Source organism: Amphiura filiformis, chromosome 8 (genome assembly GCF_039555335.1).
Source record: "Amphiura filiformis chromosome 8, Afil_fr2py, whole genome shotgun sequence".
Taxonomy (NCBI): domain Eukaryota; kingdom Metazoa; phylum Echinodermata; class Ophiuroidea; order Amphilepidida; family Amphiuridae; genus Amphiura; species Amphiura filiformis.
Window position 1 is genome coordinate 24,116,952 of NC_092635.1, and position 19,224 is coordinate 24,136,175.

General features: G+C 36.9%; 1 protein-coding gene across 1 annotated transcript in view; it reads right to left on the reverse strand.

Moving 5' to 3' along the window:
* LOC140159463 (focadhesin-like) overlaps positions 1-6,325 on the reverse strand; it is a 54,460-nt gene extending 48,135 nt beyond the window's left edge. The window contains exons 1-2 of the mRNA XM_072182947.1: positions 6,181-6,325; positions 22-179 (exon numbers count right to left, since the gene is read on the reverse strand). Coding sequence (XP_072039048.1) covers positions 22-162 — 141 coding nt within the window. The 5' untranslated portion in view covers positions 163-179; positions 6,181-6,325. The remainder of the gene's footprint in view (positions 1-21; positions 180-6,180) is intronic.
* Positions 6,326-19,224: the final 12,899 nt, after the last annotated feature.

A 19,224-nucleotide genomic window follows, 5' to 3' on the forward strand; every position in this document is an offset into this window, starting at 1 on the left:
ATAATTTTATTCTGTACTTACATTTGGTGTGGTAGTGGTGATAATGTCAATATCAGCATCTGTCTGTTGCTTGTTGATGACTAAGCTATACAATTTTCCTGCAGCAGCTAGCTGAATAGCAGAATCCTTGAACTCCAAACGTCTCTTAAGTTCCTCTGTCATTTTTGGCTATAAATGACCTAATAAGAAACATAAGAGAGAATAATATATAGCCATGAATAAAATTATGAAAAGAATTATGAAATTCTGTTGAGTACTAATTAGTTTATCATCAAGAGTCTTTTAATTTGCTGCACCTTGGCTGACACTGAAGAGTTTGGCAACAGGGTGATTTCATGAAAGGTCATTAGTTCAAATCTGCCTCCAGAAGACATAATGTGTGCATTGAAGCACCAAAGAAATCCCCAGATAAAGTGATATTGATTGACTCATTTGCTTTGTATTTGTTCCATGCATCATGTCTTCCCGAGGCAGATTTGAACTAATGACCTTTCATGAAATCGCCCTATACCCCAGGCAATGTCACACATATATGGAGGTATTGATAAGGCAAAAACTACTTGTCTCACACTAAAATTGGAAAACCTCAAAGCAGCATACAGCAAAAAATAATACAATTTTAGAATTTGTATAGCAATTCTATCCTTTACCTGCACAAAATACCATCATATTGTGCAGCATTTTTCTTTAAATGCGGAAGATTTTTACAATGCCATACTTTCTGTATTATGCCCTGATTAACAACTCATTTTTTCCTTTTTTTGCCATGCCTATGAACATTACAGACAGGCATGTCATTTTGTATGTGGCTGTGATTTACACACTTGCTTTGCACAGAGCCACATTTCAACAAATTAAATTACTTCGCTATTTGGTCCATGAAATTGGTACTGATCCACAGATCATATCTTACGTACCTGATGTATTCAAGTATTCAGTGATACATGGAATTTCAGATAAGAAAGATAATTTCTGAACCAGTCCTACGTCTCGGTCACGGATCAGACATGACAAATTGAAATTTTGCATATGTACGTGGTAGCCCGATGACAGATCTCCTTCACAATGCCAGATTATGTTTGTGATAGAACCACATTGCAGTGACTGAGGCTCAACCCCCCGCCAACGTAATTTACAAAATTGTCACTGGGACCAGACGTTCACTCCAAGTGTTTCATTGTGATGATATAGACGCTAAAAAAATATTCTTTACTCAGCTGGAGATTCCACAGATGGTCGCGTGTCATAAAGTTGGGTATGCAAAAAGGGTGGAGGGATTACACTTTTCTGAAAATTGCAATACAAATTTGATTGGCTTTACGTAACCCCATATCCTACAGCAGTGGTTGATACCACATTTTAAGCCTAATTTTATACTCTTTCAGTCTACTGAAGCATATAATTATACATTATACAGTAAAAAATCACATCAGTTGAAATGAAAAATACCAGGGGTGGAGGAGCAGGCGGATGTGGAGCAGGCGGATGCGGGAGTGTTAAATAGGGCCTATGTGAAAATTCACATGTCAGCATGTCAAAACTACTGGTTACTTTTTCAAATCTAGTGAGGGTATGATGTACATGTATTGACAGCTTTAAATGTTGAATTTGTACAACTAAAACAATTACTTGAAATGAGGTACATTCTAGCGGTACCTCTTTTCTTATCATAAATAATGTACCGTTTGTCTTGAGTCACTGAAATTCCAGTGTAGTAACTGGATTCCTTGCCCCTATAATGTACATAACTTTTGTTTGTTACAAGTGTGTTATTATTTTTCGAGAAAAATGCAAAAATAGTCACAAATTTATCAAGGGGTGTAGTACCACCTTAAAGGGTATTATGTTCCATTTTTTTTTTTTTTTTTTTTAATGTAATCCTAGTTGAATTTCAGTATTTTTAGCAACATGCTAATGTACATTTCTCTTCTTGATATTCATTTCCTCAATAATAGAATAACCGTCTCGCTAATTACTCGTAAAAATGTCATTGACCTTCACAATGTAATTAACATACGTACAATTATTTCAAATAGTTCATTTGAAGCATTGATGTATTGAGAACATATCCTCTAAATCTGATGACATTCTTGCATAAAATAAAAATTTTAGAGTCATTTTTGTAATTGAGGTCTGATTTGAGAAAAACCCATTTGAAAATTGAGATATACATAGACACCTGTGTATTAATTAATTAATAATTAAGCATTATCTCATAAATTAAGCATGTGTTAAGGTTAAAAATGGTGTTATCTATTAGAGGTTGTCAATATACAACATATCAAAAAATAAATTTTTGACCATGTAATGGAAACTTATGACATGCGACCAGATATATATATACAGGCTGAGGCTACTCGGGAGGCACTTCCAAATGAAATTCGGTGCCGGGCTACAATCCTCGACAGGGCCGGATATACCTTTTTTGAGGCCCTGGGCCAGACCAAAATTTGGAGGCCCCAAACTGACGTTACTGACCGTGAGGAAGGTGCACAAAAGTGGTCAAGTTGGTGGAAGCTCTATAGTCCGAAGGTTCTTTAGTCCGACGGTTCTTTAGTCCGAAGGTTCTTTAATCCGACGGTTCTTTATTACGAAGGTTCTTTATTCCGACGGTTCTTTATTTCAAGGTTCTATAGTCGAATTTCAAAAAGGTTCCCTAATCCGAATATTAAAAGAGGTTCTTTAATCCGAATTTTAAAAGCGGTTCTCTAGTCCGAATATGAAAATAGGCTCTATAGTCCGAATTTTAAAAGGGTTCTATAGTCGAATATAGAAATAGGCTCTATAGTCCGAATTTGAAAAAAGGTTCTATAGTCCGAAATTGCAAAACGGTTCTATAGTCCAAACGGATACCGTGTTCTTTAGTCCGAATTGGTAAACGGGTTCTATAGTCCGAATTTTATTTTTATCATTTGTTTCAGTGTCAAATCATCACTTGTTAAATACAAATCCGCTGAAGTTCAACATGGTTGGTTTCTCTGGATATTTTTAAGTAGCATACATTAACGTTCACCTTTATTCTGGTGATATTTTCTTCATTTGTATCCGTTTTTCATTTTCGACCCGTTCAGGGTAGACCCTGAAAACCCGTTTCTGGCCATTTTTCAATCCGACGGCCTACTTTATTAAAAAATTGTCATTGTCATATACCTTTTTGAGGCCCTGGGCCAGACCAAAATTTGGAGGCCCCAAACTGACGTTACTGACCGTGAGGAAGGTGCACAAAAGTGGTCAAGTTGGTGGAAGCTCTATAGTCCGAAGGTTCTTTAGTCCGACGGTTCTTTAGTCCGAAGGTTCTTTAATCCGACGGTTCTTTATTACGAAGGTTCTTTATTCCGACGGTTCTTTATTTCGAAGGTTCTATAGTCCGAATTTCAAAAAAGGTTCCCTAATCCGAATATTAAAAGAGGTTCTTTAATCCGAATTTTAAAAGCGGTTCTCTAGTCCGAATATGAAAATAGGCTCTATAGTCCGAATTTTAAAAAGGGTTCTATAGTCCGAATTTTAAAAAGGGTTCTATAGTCCGAATATGGAAATAGGCTCTATAGTCCGAATTTGAAAAAAGGTTCTATAGTCCGAAATTGCAAAACGGTTCTATAGTCCGAAACGGATACCGTGTTCTTTAGTCCGAATTGGTTACGGGTTCTATAGTCCGAATTTTATTTTTATCATTTGTTTCAGTGTCAAATCATCACTTGTTAAATACAAATCCGCTGAAGTTCAACATGGTTGGTTTCTCTGGATATTTTTCGTAGCATACATTAACGTTCACCTTTATTCTGGTGATATTTTCTTCATTTGTATCCGTTTTTCATTTTCGACCCGTTCAGGGTAGACCCTGAAAACCCGTTTCTGGCCATTTTTCAATCCGACGGCCTACTTTATTAAAAAATTGTGTTATGCAACTTGTTGGGCGATCCAAGTTCATGTGTAGGTCTCAAATATTTATTTAAGCTATAACATGCCTCTCTTTTTTTCCACAGAAAGGCCAAAATATCTCTAAAAATATTTTTGTTTTTACCGAATCCATCTACATTACATCGTCATTACATCGTGATTTGGTGGTGTGCGCCCTTTTAATAGCAGTAGCGTGACTAGCGTCATATCCCGTTTGCCATAGACTCTGCTTTAATAGTATTATCTAGCTAGAGGGCGCAGTATATGTTAATGTTTTAAAAATTCGGACTATAGAACCTTTTTACTGATTCGGACTAAAGAACACGGTATCCGTTTCGGACTATAGAACCGTTTTACAATTTCGGACTAGAGAACCCTTTTTTGAATTCGGATTATAGAGCCTATTTCTATATTCTGACTATAGAACCCTTTTAAAAATTCGGACTATAGAGACTATTTTCATATTCGGACTATAGAACCCTTTTTTAAATTCGGACTATAGAGACTATTTTCATATTCGGACTAGAGAACCGCTTTTTAAAATTCGGACTATAGAACCTTGAAATAAAGAACCGTCGGAATAAAGAACCTCTTTTCAATTTTTTTTTCGGACTAGAGAACCTCTTTTAAAATTCGGACTAACGAATGCTATGAACACATGTTCGGACTAGCGAACCTTCGGACTAAAGAACCTTCGGATTTTAGAACCTTCGGATTATAGAGCAGTCCCCGGGCCCCGTCAAGTTTTGGTAGATACATTAACACAAAAGAGGGGGACAAGTATATATTTCCGCGATGTTAACAGGATGCACACACAAAAAAAGATTATTTTACTTTTGTCCAAAATGAAGGCTACTTTTGCTATTTGAAAGCGAAGTGTGCACAATTGTGCAATTTTACTTTATTTTAGCCCAAGATAATGGATATTTTTCAGGTTAAAAGGGAAGTTGCACAAGGTAATTTTTGGAGCCCTGAGCCAGGGCCCATCTGGCCCAATGGTAAATCAGGCCCGAGTTCACAAAGGCTCAAACATTTGTGATTTGTAGTAATTACAACTGCTTGGGAGACTATACTCTGAGGATATAAATTGGATGGTAAATATTGCAAGAAAATGAACTCACTAGAATTTACTATGTAAAAAGTACAGAAAGGTCAAGGTCAATAGCGGGATTATGCAGAAACTTTTCTAGCGAACAGCTGCAGGTTACAATTAAACAATGAACACAGCTTGTTTATGTACATGCGTGGGGAGGCTTGTACGTCGGCTGGACGTGTTTTGGACATGTTCGGCGTGAAAAGTGTCCTGTTTCTTCATGAAAAATACCAGCGATGACCAGTTTTTTGCAGGCAATTGGTCATAGGGTAGAAACGATAGCTGTACAATTTGTATAAAATACAGTTTGACATAGGCCTAAACATTTATGGGCACAAATCGACCTCCCGTATTATGCACAAGTAGGCCTATGTGGATGTGGCCGGTCTAACGGGGCGAGAAGAAATTATACAATTAAATTCTGTGATGAAACTGGACTTAATTGAAGGATTCTTCCTTCTTCCTTCCATATATGTGCTTACCTCAAATGGTTGAGTATCAACGCACAGGCTTTACGTGCACAGTTTACCTATGCACGATCCTGGAACCTAGGATTGATTGCAGATATCAGAACCGGGGGTGGTCCCCCTTCTCTTTTTCGAATAGCTCTGACACTTAACGTGCACAAGGGTTTGACTCTTCCTGTACACAGGAACCATGGCTTTACGTGACTTCCGAATCACGGACGAAGCACATACACTACCTATATCTGCACGTGATAAGCAGTGTATGGGGGCGAGAAGAAATTCTTCAATTAAATTCTGAAATTAAATTTCTGAACTGAATTGAAGGATTCCCGACCATATAGGAACTTTTTGGGAGGGAAGAGAATTTTCAACTAAGGCAAGCCCAATGCTCGAATCCTCGCCAATTGTATCTCCCGGCCGACAGCGCAACGCTTTAACCGCTCGGCCATCTCCCCCTCTATTTAGCCAAGCTAAATAGTAAATTGTAGCCAAATTGGACAATCTAAAAAATTGTTTCAATGCGTTTTAAAATTGACGACGCTATGATGACTGAACGTGCTATCTACACAGTAACTATCGTGTTGTCATGGATAGTAGATAGATTTCTCGATCAATAGCCTAAATAGGTAAGCTTAAACAATGTTAAACATTTTTGCCATTTTAGTTTTGCTTACATGTTTAGCATGTATTGTTGAATTGTATCGACATTATCCTAAAACTCACCACGATATACATTGGTCGGTTCCAGCGAATTAGGTAGGAATTTTCAGTTTTATTTTCGAAATCCTGAGTTTCGCAAGCATTTTCTACCCCGTTTTTCTACTGCATGTGTAGCAAATCAAATTTTTCTAATTTTACACAGCCCGCAATCAACTTACGCACAGCCCGTAACCAAAACAAAGCCGCCGGCGGGAGACATAAACACATCAATTCATATATTGGCTGGACTCGAAAGAGTACAGAAGCCAAGCTTGTGCTGCTTTGTTGTTGTAGTTGACAAGTTGAGACTTGAAATACGTGTAGGCTGCTTGTAGGCTTGAATACTTGTTGTAGGCTTGAATGGTGGTTTCTTTTAGACTGCTCCAGTTATGGTTCGGGGAAAAATTTCGGGGTTTTTTGTGGCACTGGATCCGGCACTGGAGTGCGAGATATATCCCCGCACAAAACTAATTACAATTAGTAAGCCTATATTTCCCGGGCCCTATGCAGCTTGTCACGCCATCACCAGTAGTCTCGATTCCCATCCCGGGCGGTTTAGGACTGAATCAGCAGTAGGCGTAGGCCTATAGGCCGGCCATTTACGTATTGCGTAGCCCCCCCCCTTTTTTTTTTTTTTTTTTTTTTTTAAACACTGTACCGTAGGCGTAGTCTCCTCCGCCGCCGGTTTGTGAGTGGAATCAACTCGGCTGCGGCTGTGGAGGAGACTAGTGAGACAACGTTTTAAGCATTAATTAGCGCCCCCTACAAAAATGCTTTGAAAGCAAAACTAAAAACATCACAAATCACTATGATTTGTGATAAATGGGGGACGTTTTACTTCCTGGAACCCCAAACCAGGCGTCCTCTACCCATCAGATGGGTAAAGGCTTAACTTCAATCACAATTTCAGAAACATTCACAACTTGCTTATAAATGGTGCAAAAATTGTGAAAATATAATCCATGGTGTCAACACGAAAAAGTGCATTTTACGGCCAAAATTCACCCTACCTCCTCTAAAAATGCGATACCGTCGATGAAAATTGTTTTGGCCCTCTATTCATGTCAAACGAGTTTGACGACAGAGGGCGCACGTCTAGTTGTCTATTTTTTACCCCCAAATCAAATGCGGAACAATGTCTTCTGGATTCTGATTGGTCACGCCCACTTCACTCCCATTATATTGTTAATATATACTCCAGTAGCTAGAGACGAGCGATAAACAAATACCAATGAGCCTGAATGTTACTTTATTGGCATGAAAGTACAATCGATCTCATTGGATAAAATTTAGGACTTTGCAAACAAAGGTTATTCTGATTGCAGTATTTATGCAATAACCTATTGAATACTATACAGCCCATTGAGCCGCATCATCTCTGTATCGGATGCAAACACGGTGAAGTAAACAAAACAACTAAGGCGTGGGGATTTATAGCTAATGAATTCAAATGTATTATAAATGTATCAACTGTTACTGCGAAAAGGTCATGAAAATAAAACTGACATGCATGTAATTATCATTAAGTTATGCCGTCCAGTGAATACAAATAGACATGATAGATGTCGAAGATAGATGGGGCCATGTTTCCAAGTCGGTACACAACCACAATAAATGGCTGACTAATTATTTGAGGACCGAGTTCAGCAGTGTATTTACATCATCAACTGAGTTCGTCGGACTCCTTTGCAATGTAAGTCATAGTGATCAGTTGCAAAATACGTATTAAGATTATGTGCTTGGGTTTGGCTTCATATGGGCCTATGCATTTTCTCGTCGCTCGCTATCATTCCCGAGGGCAATTCAAAGGGCATGGTAATGGTTGTTGCAAAGTGAACGGCATGACGTATAAGAGAGCAGAACACGATCATGTCAGGACTAGTAGGAGAGGTCCAAACCAAGGGGGGGGGCAGCCCCATGTAACACCTGTGAGGTCACCAGAACACCATACTGAAAGTCCTATAAAATCCCCGTTGGGAAAGGGACCTTAATTTGCGTACAACCAAAATGGCTGATTATGCGGGGGGGTCAAAAGTTTGTTAAATCTGGTTAAAAATCATTTCAATGTAGGCCTACGCATTATAGGCCTACATGTAAGATTCAGAAAAAGTATAATTTGATCTATACCTACTTCCCTCAGAGCCTTATTAGGGGCTGTGCAATAATTAGGGCCTATGTGTACCCCGGGGTGGTGAATTCTCAACGTGGCCTGCCAAAAATCGCTTGCCCCCCCCCACCCCCCTGTGGCCGTGCCAAAAACCCTTCGCCCCCCCCCTTTCACGCGCCAATCCCCCCCCCCTTTTTTTTTTGACGTGGCAAACAATCTCTGTCCCCCCCCCTTTCCACACTAAGATTTTGGGGAACCCGAATATAAAACCTTTATTGTCTTATCATAAAATGCGAGCGCAGCGATTATAAAATTTTGCATATTTGAACGTGTTCCTAATGTTTTCCTAAACCTTTTACGGCGTAATATAGAAACGGTGCCTAAGATATATGTGCCAAAAATCGCTTGCTCCCCCACTTTTGACCTGCCAAAAATCACTTGACCCCCTTTCGACCTGCTAAAAATGCTCCCACCCCCCCCCCTTTTGGCCTGCCAAAAATCTTTGCCCTATTGACAATTTTTGGCAAAAGGTCACGTTAAATTTTGAGTTTCACGGGGTTCAAAAATTGAAAATTGTTCCCCTTTGCTAAATTAATAACATTTTAAACAAAGAATAGTCTGCCATATCCCAGGTGTTACTGTTGTTGAGGGTATCAGCAGGCAAGACAATAATAATAATAATGTCAAATATCATATAAATTATAATCTCGCTATTTATTTTTTTTTCTTTAACCTCAAAGAGGTGAGCCAAATTGCCTTTATTTCTTTGTTATTATCTCTTTTTATATCATTATCATAATCATTATTATTACATAATATCATGTTTCACTTGATTTAACATTACTCATTAATTCATATGTCATCATATCATACCACTGTGATATCAAATGTAGGCCTACATAATCCCGCTATTGTAACAAAACATCCAAAACAATGCAAACTAAAACTATTCTTATTTTGATTTATTTTTGCCAAAGGAACAATTTGAGATCATAAATTGTTAAAATCGGAGCATTTTTTCAATATCCAAAATATAACATCAGACCTTTTTAACGCGAGAACTCGTCATTGAAGATATAGGTCACACTATACTTTTTATGAATCCTTATAATGCGAGGAATACTATTTGATATGGTTTTTAACCAGACTAACTTAATTTGAACCCTGTATAATAATCGGCTATTTTGGTTTTATGTGAATTAGACCCCTTTCACTACCATGACTATAGGGATATTTAGTGTTTTTAGGGTCGGTTCATAGTGCATATTCGAAGGCGCATATTCGGCTTCGAATACTTTTTGTGACGTCAAAATATATACGGCAACGAATAAAATATGAGTTGGATCGGATTAAATATCGCTCAACTGATAGCGAGATACTATTGATTTATATGAAAGGCTTTAGGTCACCTGAATATCGTTCGACGAACGATGATTTCAAAAATCCCTAATGATTTTGACATGCTCTCAAGACTGCAAACCCGAATCTGCCATTTTTTAATTCGCGGACCTATTTTCTCAATAATTATAAAAATGCGACTTTTTTTGTAAAAATGCGACGAATTTATGTATAGGCTTTCCACTTTTATTTAAGCTATAATTCGCCACTCTTTCTGATTAATAAGTCTAAAGACCAGCCCAAAATACCAAAATTAGGGTTACACAAATGGCGCATTGATTTAGTGGTGTGCCCCCTTATTAGTGCGGTACAAGCGTACCCATTTTTATATGATATGAAAGTAAGGGACTATTAAGGGATCTGGAATGAGCATTTATGGCGTTTCGACAGTATTTTTTATGGGACATGAGAGCACCTCATACGTATCGAATTGCATTCTGAATACGAAGCATGTCTTTCTGATATCAAATAATTTTAATTTTTGAAAATCACGATATAATACAAATTTTATGACAAATTATAAAAATTTAATATTTTTCAAATTTTTGATATATAACAGTCCTTGAAGTAAATTTTATAAATCTAAGGATATATTCTTAAAGTGTAGGTAGCTGGGAGGAAAAGCCGACGATCAGTTGAAAATTTTGACCTTTCATATTGAAGATATGGATTTTTTCCCCAAAAGACCTAATTTTTTTGGTGTTTTGGGAAAAAAAATCCATATCTTCAATACGAAAGGTCAAAATTTTCAATTGATCGTCGGCTTTTCATCCCACCTACATATACTTTAAGTATAAATCATCACATTTATAAAGTTTACTTTGAGTACTGTTAAATATCAAAAATATCAATTTCTAATGATTTGCCATAAAATGTGTATTACATTGCGAATTTCAAAAAATCAAAATTATTTGATATCAGAAGGACATTCTTCGTAATCAGAATGCAATTCGATATGTCTGATGTGCTCTAATGCCCCACAATAAATACTGTCCAAACGTTCATACCCCTTCCCTTAAGACGTCCAGGAAAAGGAAAATGCCCGGCAGGCAATAGCATTCCAATGCTGTAGTGATGGTATAAAGTAATGTTTTATGCAAAATTATGATATTTAGGCTTACAAACATAACCTAAATGTACAAGTGAATGTTTCCATATTAACGTAGCTCTATTTAAATCGACTGATGCAGGAAAAAAGTCTAACTCCAAATTCAGATTTATGCCTCCACCCCGGTTCAGAGGATGATTTAAGCACTTCCCACCACGCCACTGTGTTGACTTGCGGTTAGCACAGGTGTGTGAGTGAACATGACACCACTGCTCGCACATTGCATTGACGGGCATGGTTAAATTTGAATTTGGACTGATATATTTACAATAAAAACGCATTCAAAATGCTAGCCGATTTCACATTTTATGTTACCTACAGAAGGTGTGAATTATCCTTTATGCATACATCACTTTTGTTCTGAAATCGACCAAGTAATAATGACACACGCACAATATTCTTAAACATGTTAAACAACATCTTTGCACAGAATTCAATGGGATTTGAAAAGTAAAGTGGCAGTTGAAACTCTAGTGATAACACGTTTGCAGTGCATGATGGGGCTTCCTTAAATCATCCTCTGACCCCGGTTTTACATAAATAATGTTTGGCCCCAGTTCTAGGTCCCCATATGCATCTGCCCCTGGCAGAGGATGTGTGAGGGTCTGGGGGTGGTAAATCATTGGTTATTGATATAAAATGCGTTTGCCACGGAGGTTCACCCATTTTTGTCATCTTTTCCGCACTGGCGGAATTCTTGACGTTTTTGGGCACCTATAAACGATGTTATTTTGGGCGGAATAAAGATGTAATGCGTTCAGTCAAATTCATAAATATAATTAATAATTAAGAGGGCAAAATAAGTAGGAATGTAGGAATGGATATATAGCGCTTTGCAATGAATATCTTCATAAACTATGCAGAACAACCAAAACCACGAGCGTTGGTACCCTATCATTGCGTGTTCTTTTTAAAAAAATTCTTGTTTATTTCTATAATTTGTGAATCAGGCATTAAAACACACTTAGGCCCTAGCAATGTAGGCCTACACAAGTTCGGAACGAGACTTTTTATCTTTTGACGCGTATTTCGGTCGAATGCCAAAATTGATTGCTCAATGAATCATGAAATGAGAGCAATACTACTTTGATGATACCGATCTCAAGTGGATATCAGCCAATGAAAAAAGTATTTACCGGAAATATATTTGTGGGAGTTGAATTTTGTTGAACTCGACAGATATATATTTGGTGGGTCACCGTTAGTAGTCTCATATATAACACTTGTGAGGGCTGTCATATTTGTCGTCGCTTCAATCATATCTTATGATATTTATTTATTTATTTATTTATTTATTTATTTATTTATTTATTTATTTATTTATTTATTTATTTATTTATTTATTTATTTATTTATTTATTTATTTATTTATTTATTTATTTATTTATTTATTTATTTATTTAATTAATTAAACTGTCAGTAGCTAGAATGTAAATTACAAATCTGCCTTTTGGACAATACTATATTTAATTATTTATGTATTTATTGACTTATTTATTGACTTATTTATTTATTTTTTATTTATTTATTTATCTATTGCCTCATTCATTTCTTGATTTGCTTTGCAGTTGAAACCTACAAGAAGGTATGTGTCAACCTCCGCGCCGGTTACAGGCAGGTCGTTAATGCCCCGAAAAGCAAATCTTTTTGACTCTCAGGGGCATAACCAGACCTGACCTTCCGGGGGGGGGGGGGAAAGATTGAAAAATTTCCCAATTTCTGATCAAAAGTTTTAGTATTTATGTTCGAGAGAAAGCTCGCTTGCCGCGAAGCGTTAAACGGGTGGAGTCGGTGGGGTCCAGGGGCAAAGCCCAGGTGGGGTCAAGGGGGCTGAGCGCCATGAAGCCCCTGGTTTTGGCATATTAGAAAATATCAGTGTTTCAGAGTACAAATTTCACAATGAAAGTAGTAGGCCTATAGATCTTCTTCTCTCTTTCTTTACCTTTTCTCTTCTCCCTTGAGCCCCTTCCCTTTTCTCTTCTCCCTTCCCCGTTTCTTCCCTCTTTTTCTTTTCTTCTTTCCCTTTCTCTTCCCTCTTTCTTTCCTTTTTCTCTTCTCCTTCCCTTTTTTCTCTTCTTTCCCCCTTTCTCTTCCCTCTTTTTTCTTCCCTCTTTTTCTCTCTTTCCCCCTTTCCCCCTTCCCAATTTTTGACTCTTCTTCCAGTTTTTTTGTGTCCTGGGCAGCTTGCACCCCCGGCCCCCACTGGTTACGCCACTGCTCCTATTTAGACCCATTTATACAGACATTAAATCATGACAATAGTTAAATGGAGTTTACCTATTATGATTTTATTAACTTAGTTAAAGAAATTCTCTAAATTTTGCTTACCTTGGTCAACGGGCAATACTTGTTAACAGTCGGGCAACGCTGTGAATTGTAGAAATATATCTTTCTCCGGTTCATAGTTTTATATTCGAAGCCGCATATATTTTGACGCCCAAAACGTATTCGAAGCCGAATATTCGCCTTCGAATATTCACTTTGAACCAGCCTTTAGTATATAGGCCTATATGATCTGGGACCTCATATAAATGTTTTGTATTGAAACAAATTATGTTGCAATTAGTTTGAAGTTGGTAAAAAAGAGTATTTCGCACTTATATCACTCATATCCGTAAATAGGAGAGTTTAAATTCGTCTTAAAAATCGAAGTCACATTTCATTATTCGATCATTGAATTGCATAATCAGAGAAGATATATTTATCAGTATAGGGCCTATTTCACATTTGTATCAGCAGAGAAGATGTGAGAAAGAGGAGGTTGATCCAGCTATCCTCAATAAAATATGTGTGAGACCGCCCATTCAAAGTAAATAGTGAATCACCCTATTTAGCCGCTTAACAATAGAATACCACAATGGGGTTTGAACCCTTGACGTGTGTGATACACAACTTACAGATAACTACTTTCAGGGATAGGTCAGTGCTTGCATTTCATTCAGTATCGAAGTTACGTAATGTTACTATGTCAACGGGATCACGCGCTAGAGTAATGAACCACGATCGAAATGATCACCACATAAAGTATATGGCACTCGAAGGCATACCAAAGTAGCGTGATCCGGTAACCAAGAGAATTACGTAACCACTTCGATGCTGAATTATGCCATGCATACCAAACATGCAGGCCCGGCCCTGTCATCCAGTCAGATTTCAGATAAAATACGACTGAAGTTCCATTACAAGGCAAAGTACAATTTTCGCCACTTGTTGTCACTTTCAGCCTCTATTATTAATTTTATGACAGAGAAGATTTTCAATTTATATATCAGAATATCTTTATTAGGTTTACAGGAAATGACAGGAAAGTGCATTAAAAAAATGATCAACAATCATCACTCTCTAAAAAAAATCCTAAAAAATTTCTTCTAAAAAGGGCGGATTTTGAGGGAAATTTTACAACACTCGATTTCTTTCTTGTATTATCCACTTGCGGTATCCCATCTAAGCAGCAGGTCCTTAACACAGGCGTTTCATACTTTTTTCAACAAATTCTGTACAGAAACATTGGAAATATTTCCAATTCTGGAGTGCAAATCAGTCAACCGTGGGCAGCACACACACATAACATCATAGGATATTTCAAGTGGATGTATAACTACTTCAGACTATAAAGGACTATGCGACAGGATTCTGTTAACCCTCCTCTTTCTTACATCTTCTCTGGTTAGGTAAAACCATAGTTCTTGGAGACCTTAAAAAAATCCATGTGTTAAAATTATGCATGAAATTGTGTCCTTTTGGTTTTTACAGACTTGTACTTCGCCCATGAGATTTTTGTAGAGTTACCATGGTTACCCGTGGCGTTTCAAACTAATACTCGTATAGTTCGCTAAACATGCTAAAGAAGAGCTAAGAAGGTTTTTTTGTTGGACTATATTGTATAGTTTTGTCAGAATTTCAGTTTTGATTTCACCATTTTTCACTTGCAACTACCAAAATGTCCAACTCAATACTTTCCAATAGAACCTGCAGAAATAATCGACATTTCTATTGTGACACGCAGAATGATCAGAATCATCCATCCATGGATATGTTCACACGATGATTTTGAAAATTGGCAGTCCGAAGTGAAAAATGGACAAAACTATGATAGCCCGCGATGTGCTTTAGAAAGTTGGGGAAAATCTTTCATTAGCGAACTATTATATTACTTTGAAAAGCTCAAAATTTGACCCTCCGACCCCCCCCCCCCCTAAAAAAAGTTCACGGGCGAATATGAAGTTGGACATAGTGAGGGCTGGCACTTTCGCAGTATAGCATTCGGTGAGAGCAGATGTAAAAAATATCGGGTCATTGGGTGAGAACATGATTTTTGGCATTTGGTGAGAGCAAAATGTAAAAAAGCGGGGTCATTGGGTGAGAACATGACCTTTTTTTAAATGGAACCTTTGAGTGAGAGACGAAACAGCGCTAATGAAACCTGTCACCCAAAAATCCCATATTTTTTTACGAACACATGCTCTGTCACCCGAATACCCCTGTTTTTCAAGTTTGATCTGTCACCCAAAGACCCTTACAAGTTCAATTTGAACAGCAACTTTCATTTATCACTGATCTTGTTTATTATTTTGAAAAACATAGAAATAATGTGAAGCCATTTAGACTGACGAGAAATTCGATAACCGTGGTTTCACTGACAGCGACGTTGAAAAAGGGTATTAGGCCCTATACGTGTCACATCCAAAGTGGGAGCCCCCCCCCATGCATGAAGCTTGTTTAAATCGAAAATCTTACACTAGAAAGACTCAATTTTGCCCTCAAGTTTAACACCAGGATTTTATTTTTTAAATATATAAAATTATTGCTTTTCATTTAGGCAAGAAAATTTATTTTATCGTGAAAGGTAGGGGCCTATATGTGCACGTGCACAATATGATCATTTGAAAGCCGATTCGATCGCAGTGCTGGGCCTAATTGAATGAGGCTTGTATAACCAGAGAAGAAAAAGATAGACTATTCCCGTCTTCTCTGGTATTAGAGGGATTGTTTAAACTCTGTTTAAATTTTTCAAGAAATGTAAATCCCTGAAATCGTGAACATTTCACAGTTTACACGCAATTATAGAGATCAGGCACTGAAATCAATTGAGCATGTTGAATGTAGACAAGTGGAGGGTCCGAATCCGGTAACAAACACTTTTGTCCTGACTTTTGTAGTCAGTTGACACAAACATACCAGAGTGAAGTGGGCTATATGAATATCGATAATAATCGTTTGTCCGTATAGTATATAAATAAGGGCCAGATTTCACCAACCATACATTCCCATGCCGGGTATAACATTTGGGTATTGCTTCATAAAATCTGTGATCGTCGATCCCTGAACAAAAATCGTTATCAGTAGGCTAAACCTTATCAAAAACCTTCCAAAGAAAAGGACCATCCAATATAAATGGTGTTCTTATTGATTTGACAAAATTACAAAATTTGTTGTGGATTTTTTTTTTTTTTTTTATTTCATTCACATTAATAGGGCCAAATAAATGTGAAAAAGCTATCATTATGCTCAAGAAAAATCATTTTAGGAGTTTGTTTTAAGAACAAAATTGATTCATGTAACTATATCGGCCAAATTAAAGTACATATATTTTAAAGGAGGATTTCGTGATCCTCTTTTTATGACATTTTTCAGTATAGATATCCACGAAAAAAGCTTATTTCCAAAACTTTCAGTTGATTCCGATTTTGCGTTTGCGAGTTATGCATGATTATGTATATTACACTGCTCCATAGGCCTGGCCACTGTTTGTTCTGGTATACAGGGATGAGAATTTTCCTGCTTTTGCAGGATTTTCTGCTTTTTTGTGGTCCAAATTTCCGCACTTTCTTTTAATTTCAGCCCGTTTTTGGCCTTTTTACTAGCTTTATTTCACGCGATTTTTCAGGCTTTTTCAAACTTTTCACGTTTTTTCATGGATGATTTGGAACGAAATCCAAATTTGGCGATATTTTTGCAACGAATTAATCTGCAAGAGATTTTGGTACATAAACATTATCAGATGTATTCCAGTAGTATAAAAATCTCAACTTTTTTTGAGAAAATCAATGAGGCTGTGGATCAGGAAATGCCCTTTTAAGTCGCTGGTAGATATAGTATTTCAAAAAAGGGTGTAGATTTGAATCTACTATTTCCATGTTTGAATCGAACTGAATTTTATTCAATATCAATCGTTCTATGGTTTCACGATTACCATCCAATATAAATATAATATAGGCCTAGTCCGAGAAGGCATTGAGATAAATAGCATGCATGTGAAATGTTCCAAATGTATAACATCCCGGAATATCATCCGAGCGAGATGAATAGAACATAATTATAAACTTTATCATGCATTGCATAGGGCCTACATGTTCTCGAGTAGGTATGAGGTAATAGTTAAATGAAATGAATGATCCTATCACATAAACTTTGTCTTCATTGAATCGTCACTAATAAGTTCCCTTGACCGAACTGTACTATCTACACTATCTGCAAGCATTAGATATTGATTAAATTATTTTAGCTGAACCCCACAGTTAGGCCATAGATCATCTAAAGGTGATCCATGGTTAGGCCAGGGACTGGAAACGACTTATTGACGACTATTGTCATCGGATTATCTTTTACGACCTTCGATTGCATGCGAGTTGTGTCCTTGTTAGCTCTTGTTGTGCCAAGGGAAGTAAAGGCGCGATATTTGATTTCTTAATACTTGTTGTTGCCCTTCAAAATGCCGAAAAATCATCAAGATATTCCAATATATTCTAAAGTTATGTCAAATTGTGTAAAATTTCTATGATTTTTCTGTTTAGCGTTGACAATCATTTACATAGGATTTTGGAGACAAAATGGGATAATTTTAGGGAAATATAGAACAAACAAATTAAACATTTTTCTGGAATGTGTACAGTAGGCCTATTCACCATACTCCTTCGGTTCCTATTGATTTCGATACTGAAATAATTCTTAAAATAGGCCTAATGTTCTTTGATGATCATGGTATCACGAATCGTTATACATGCATGTTGTGCAGTTAATATAAGCAATAAAACATGCAGGCTTCTTTTGCATCGTGCAAGTTAAAAGCCAGATGCACCGTCATAACTTGTGCGGGGATTCCTAGGGTCTTTCGATCAACGTAGGGGAGAGCGGGGAGTGTTCGCCCTAGGGGCAGGTTCGCTCGCCGTGCGATTCTCAGCACTATACGACCATCGCGGAATGTGGTGATGGCCAAATTAGGTGACATAGGTCATTATAAACTTCTCATATTAGCTACGCGATATATATATATAGGAACGTGTACATCGAATTGCAGCCAAAACAAAAAACAAAAAAAATCAAAACTTAATTTTTTTCTTGCATTAATAATGTTTTATTATCATCGATACATAATACATATGGTTTTAATAGAAATCTGTATTAGGAACATATGGGATTTGTCAAAAGATTTAATGAAGTTAATCTAATTATGTTAGTTATAAAATCGGCATTCGATTTGTATTTACTCTGAAGAAAATACAAAGATGTGCACAAGGGGCACATTCGTTTTTGGCAATGTAAAACTCAGTTTCCCTGTTATTTTATTAAACTTAACAACCAATGTATGAGCTGAGACGATTTGCTATTATTTTGAAATTTGCGAACAAAAATAATTAATGATTTACAGACAAGCATAAATATGTGAGAAAATTGTCTTTAAAACCACAATACCGTTTCAAAATTTGACATTGAAAAATCAATGTCACGTTTGCCTTGAATAACTTTTACTAATATTATTTATGTTTGTAAATTTCAAAATAAGAAGCCCTTATAGAGGTTATCCACTTTACTCAATGCGTGACTTCTAACAAAAGGCGCTGGTTCCCGTAGTATTCCTCATTCAAACCAATTCAATGCACGACCTCGGAGTTACCTGCAGGACTTTGGCGGGCTACTTTGAAACAGTCATGGTTGCACATGCATGTACTTCTTTTGAAAGTCCTAAACAAGGTAGGCCTATAGCAGTCGTTGATATGCAGCTTATAGAACACGGATAACCTCTATTGATTGGTTGTAAAGTTTATATTGAAAATAATAGGGGAACTGGATTTACATAGCCAAAAAAAGTAAACTTTCCGCTCATTTTAAAAAGTGGAGATTTGACTGTAAACTCTCTTTTAAGTGTGTGGCTCGGTGGGCTGTGTTGATGTTATATGGTGAGGTAGACTTTTAGATAGGGTGTAACTTTATTGTTTTGGTGTTACTTAGTGCATGGGATTTTGCTTTGTATGATTTTTATTGATTCTTGTGATTTGGAAAAAAAATAATGAAAACAAAAGCATAAGGCACTTTGTGCATTAATGGAAAATATTTTAAAAACCACCCGTGCATCTATTCAAAATCCCATCACATCAGAGTGATTTTGAATACTGTAAAGCTATTTAATTTCGCTAGTACTTTTACTTCCATTGGGAATTAGCCAATTCCCAATGAC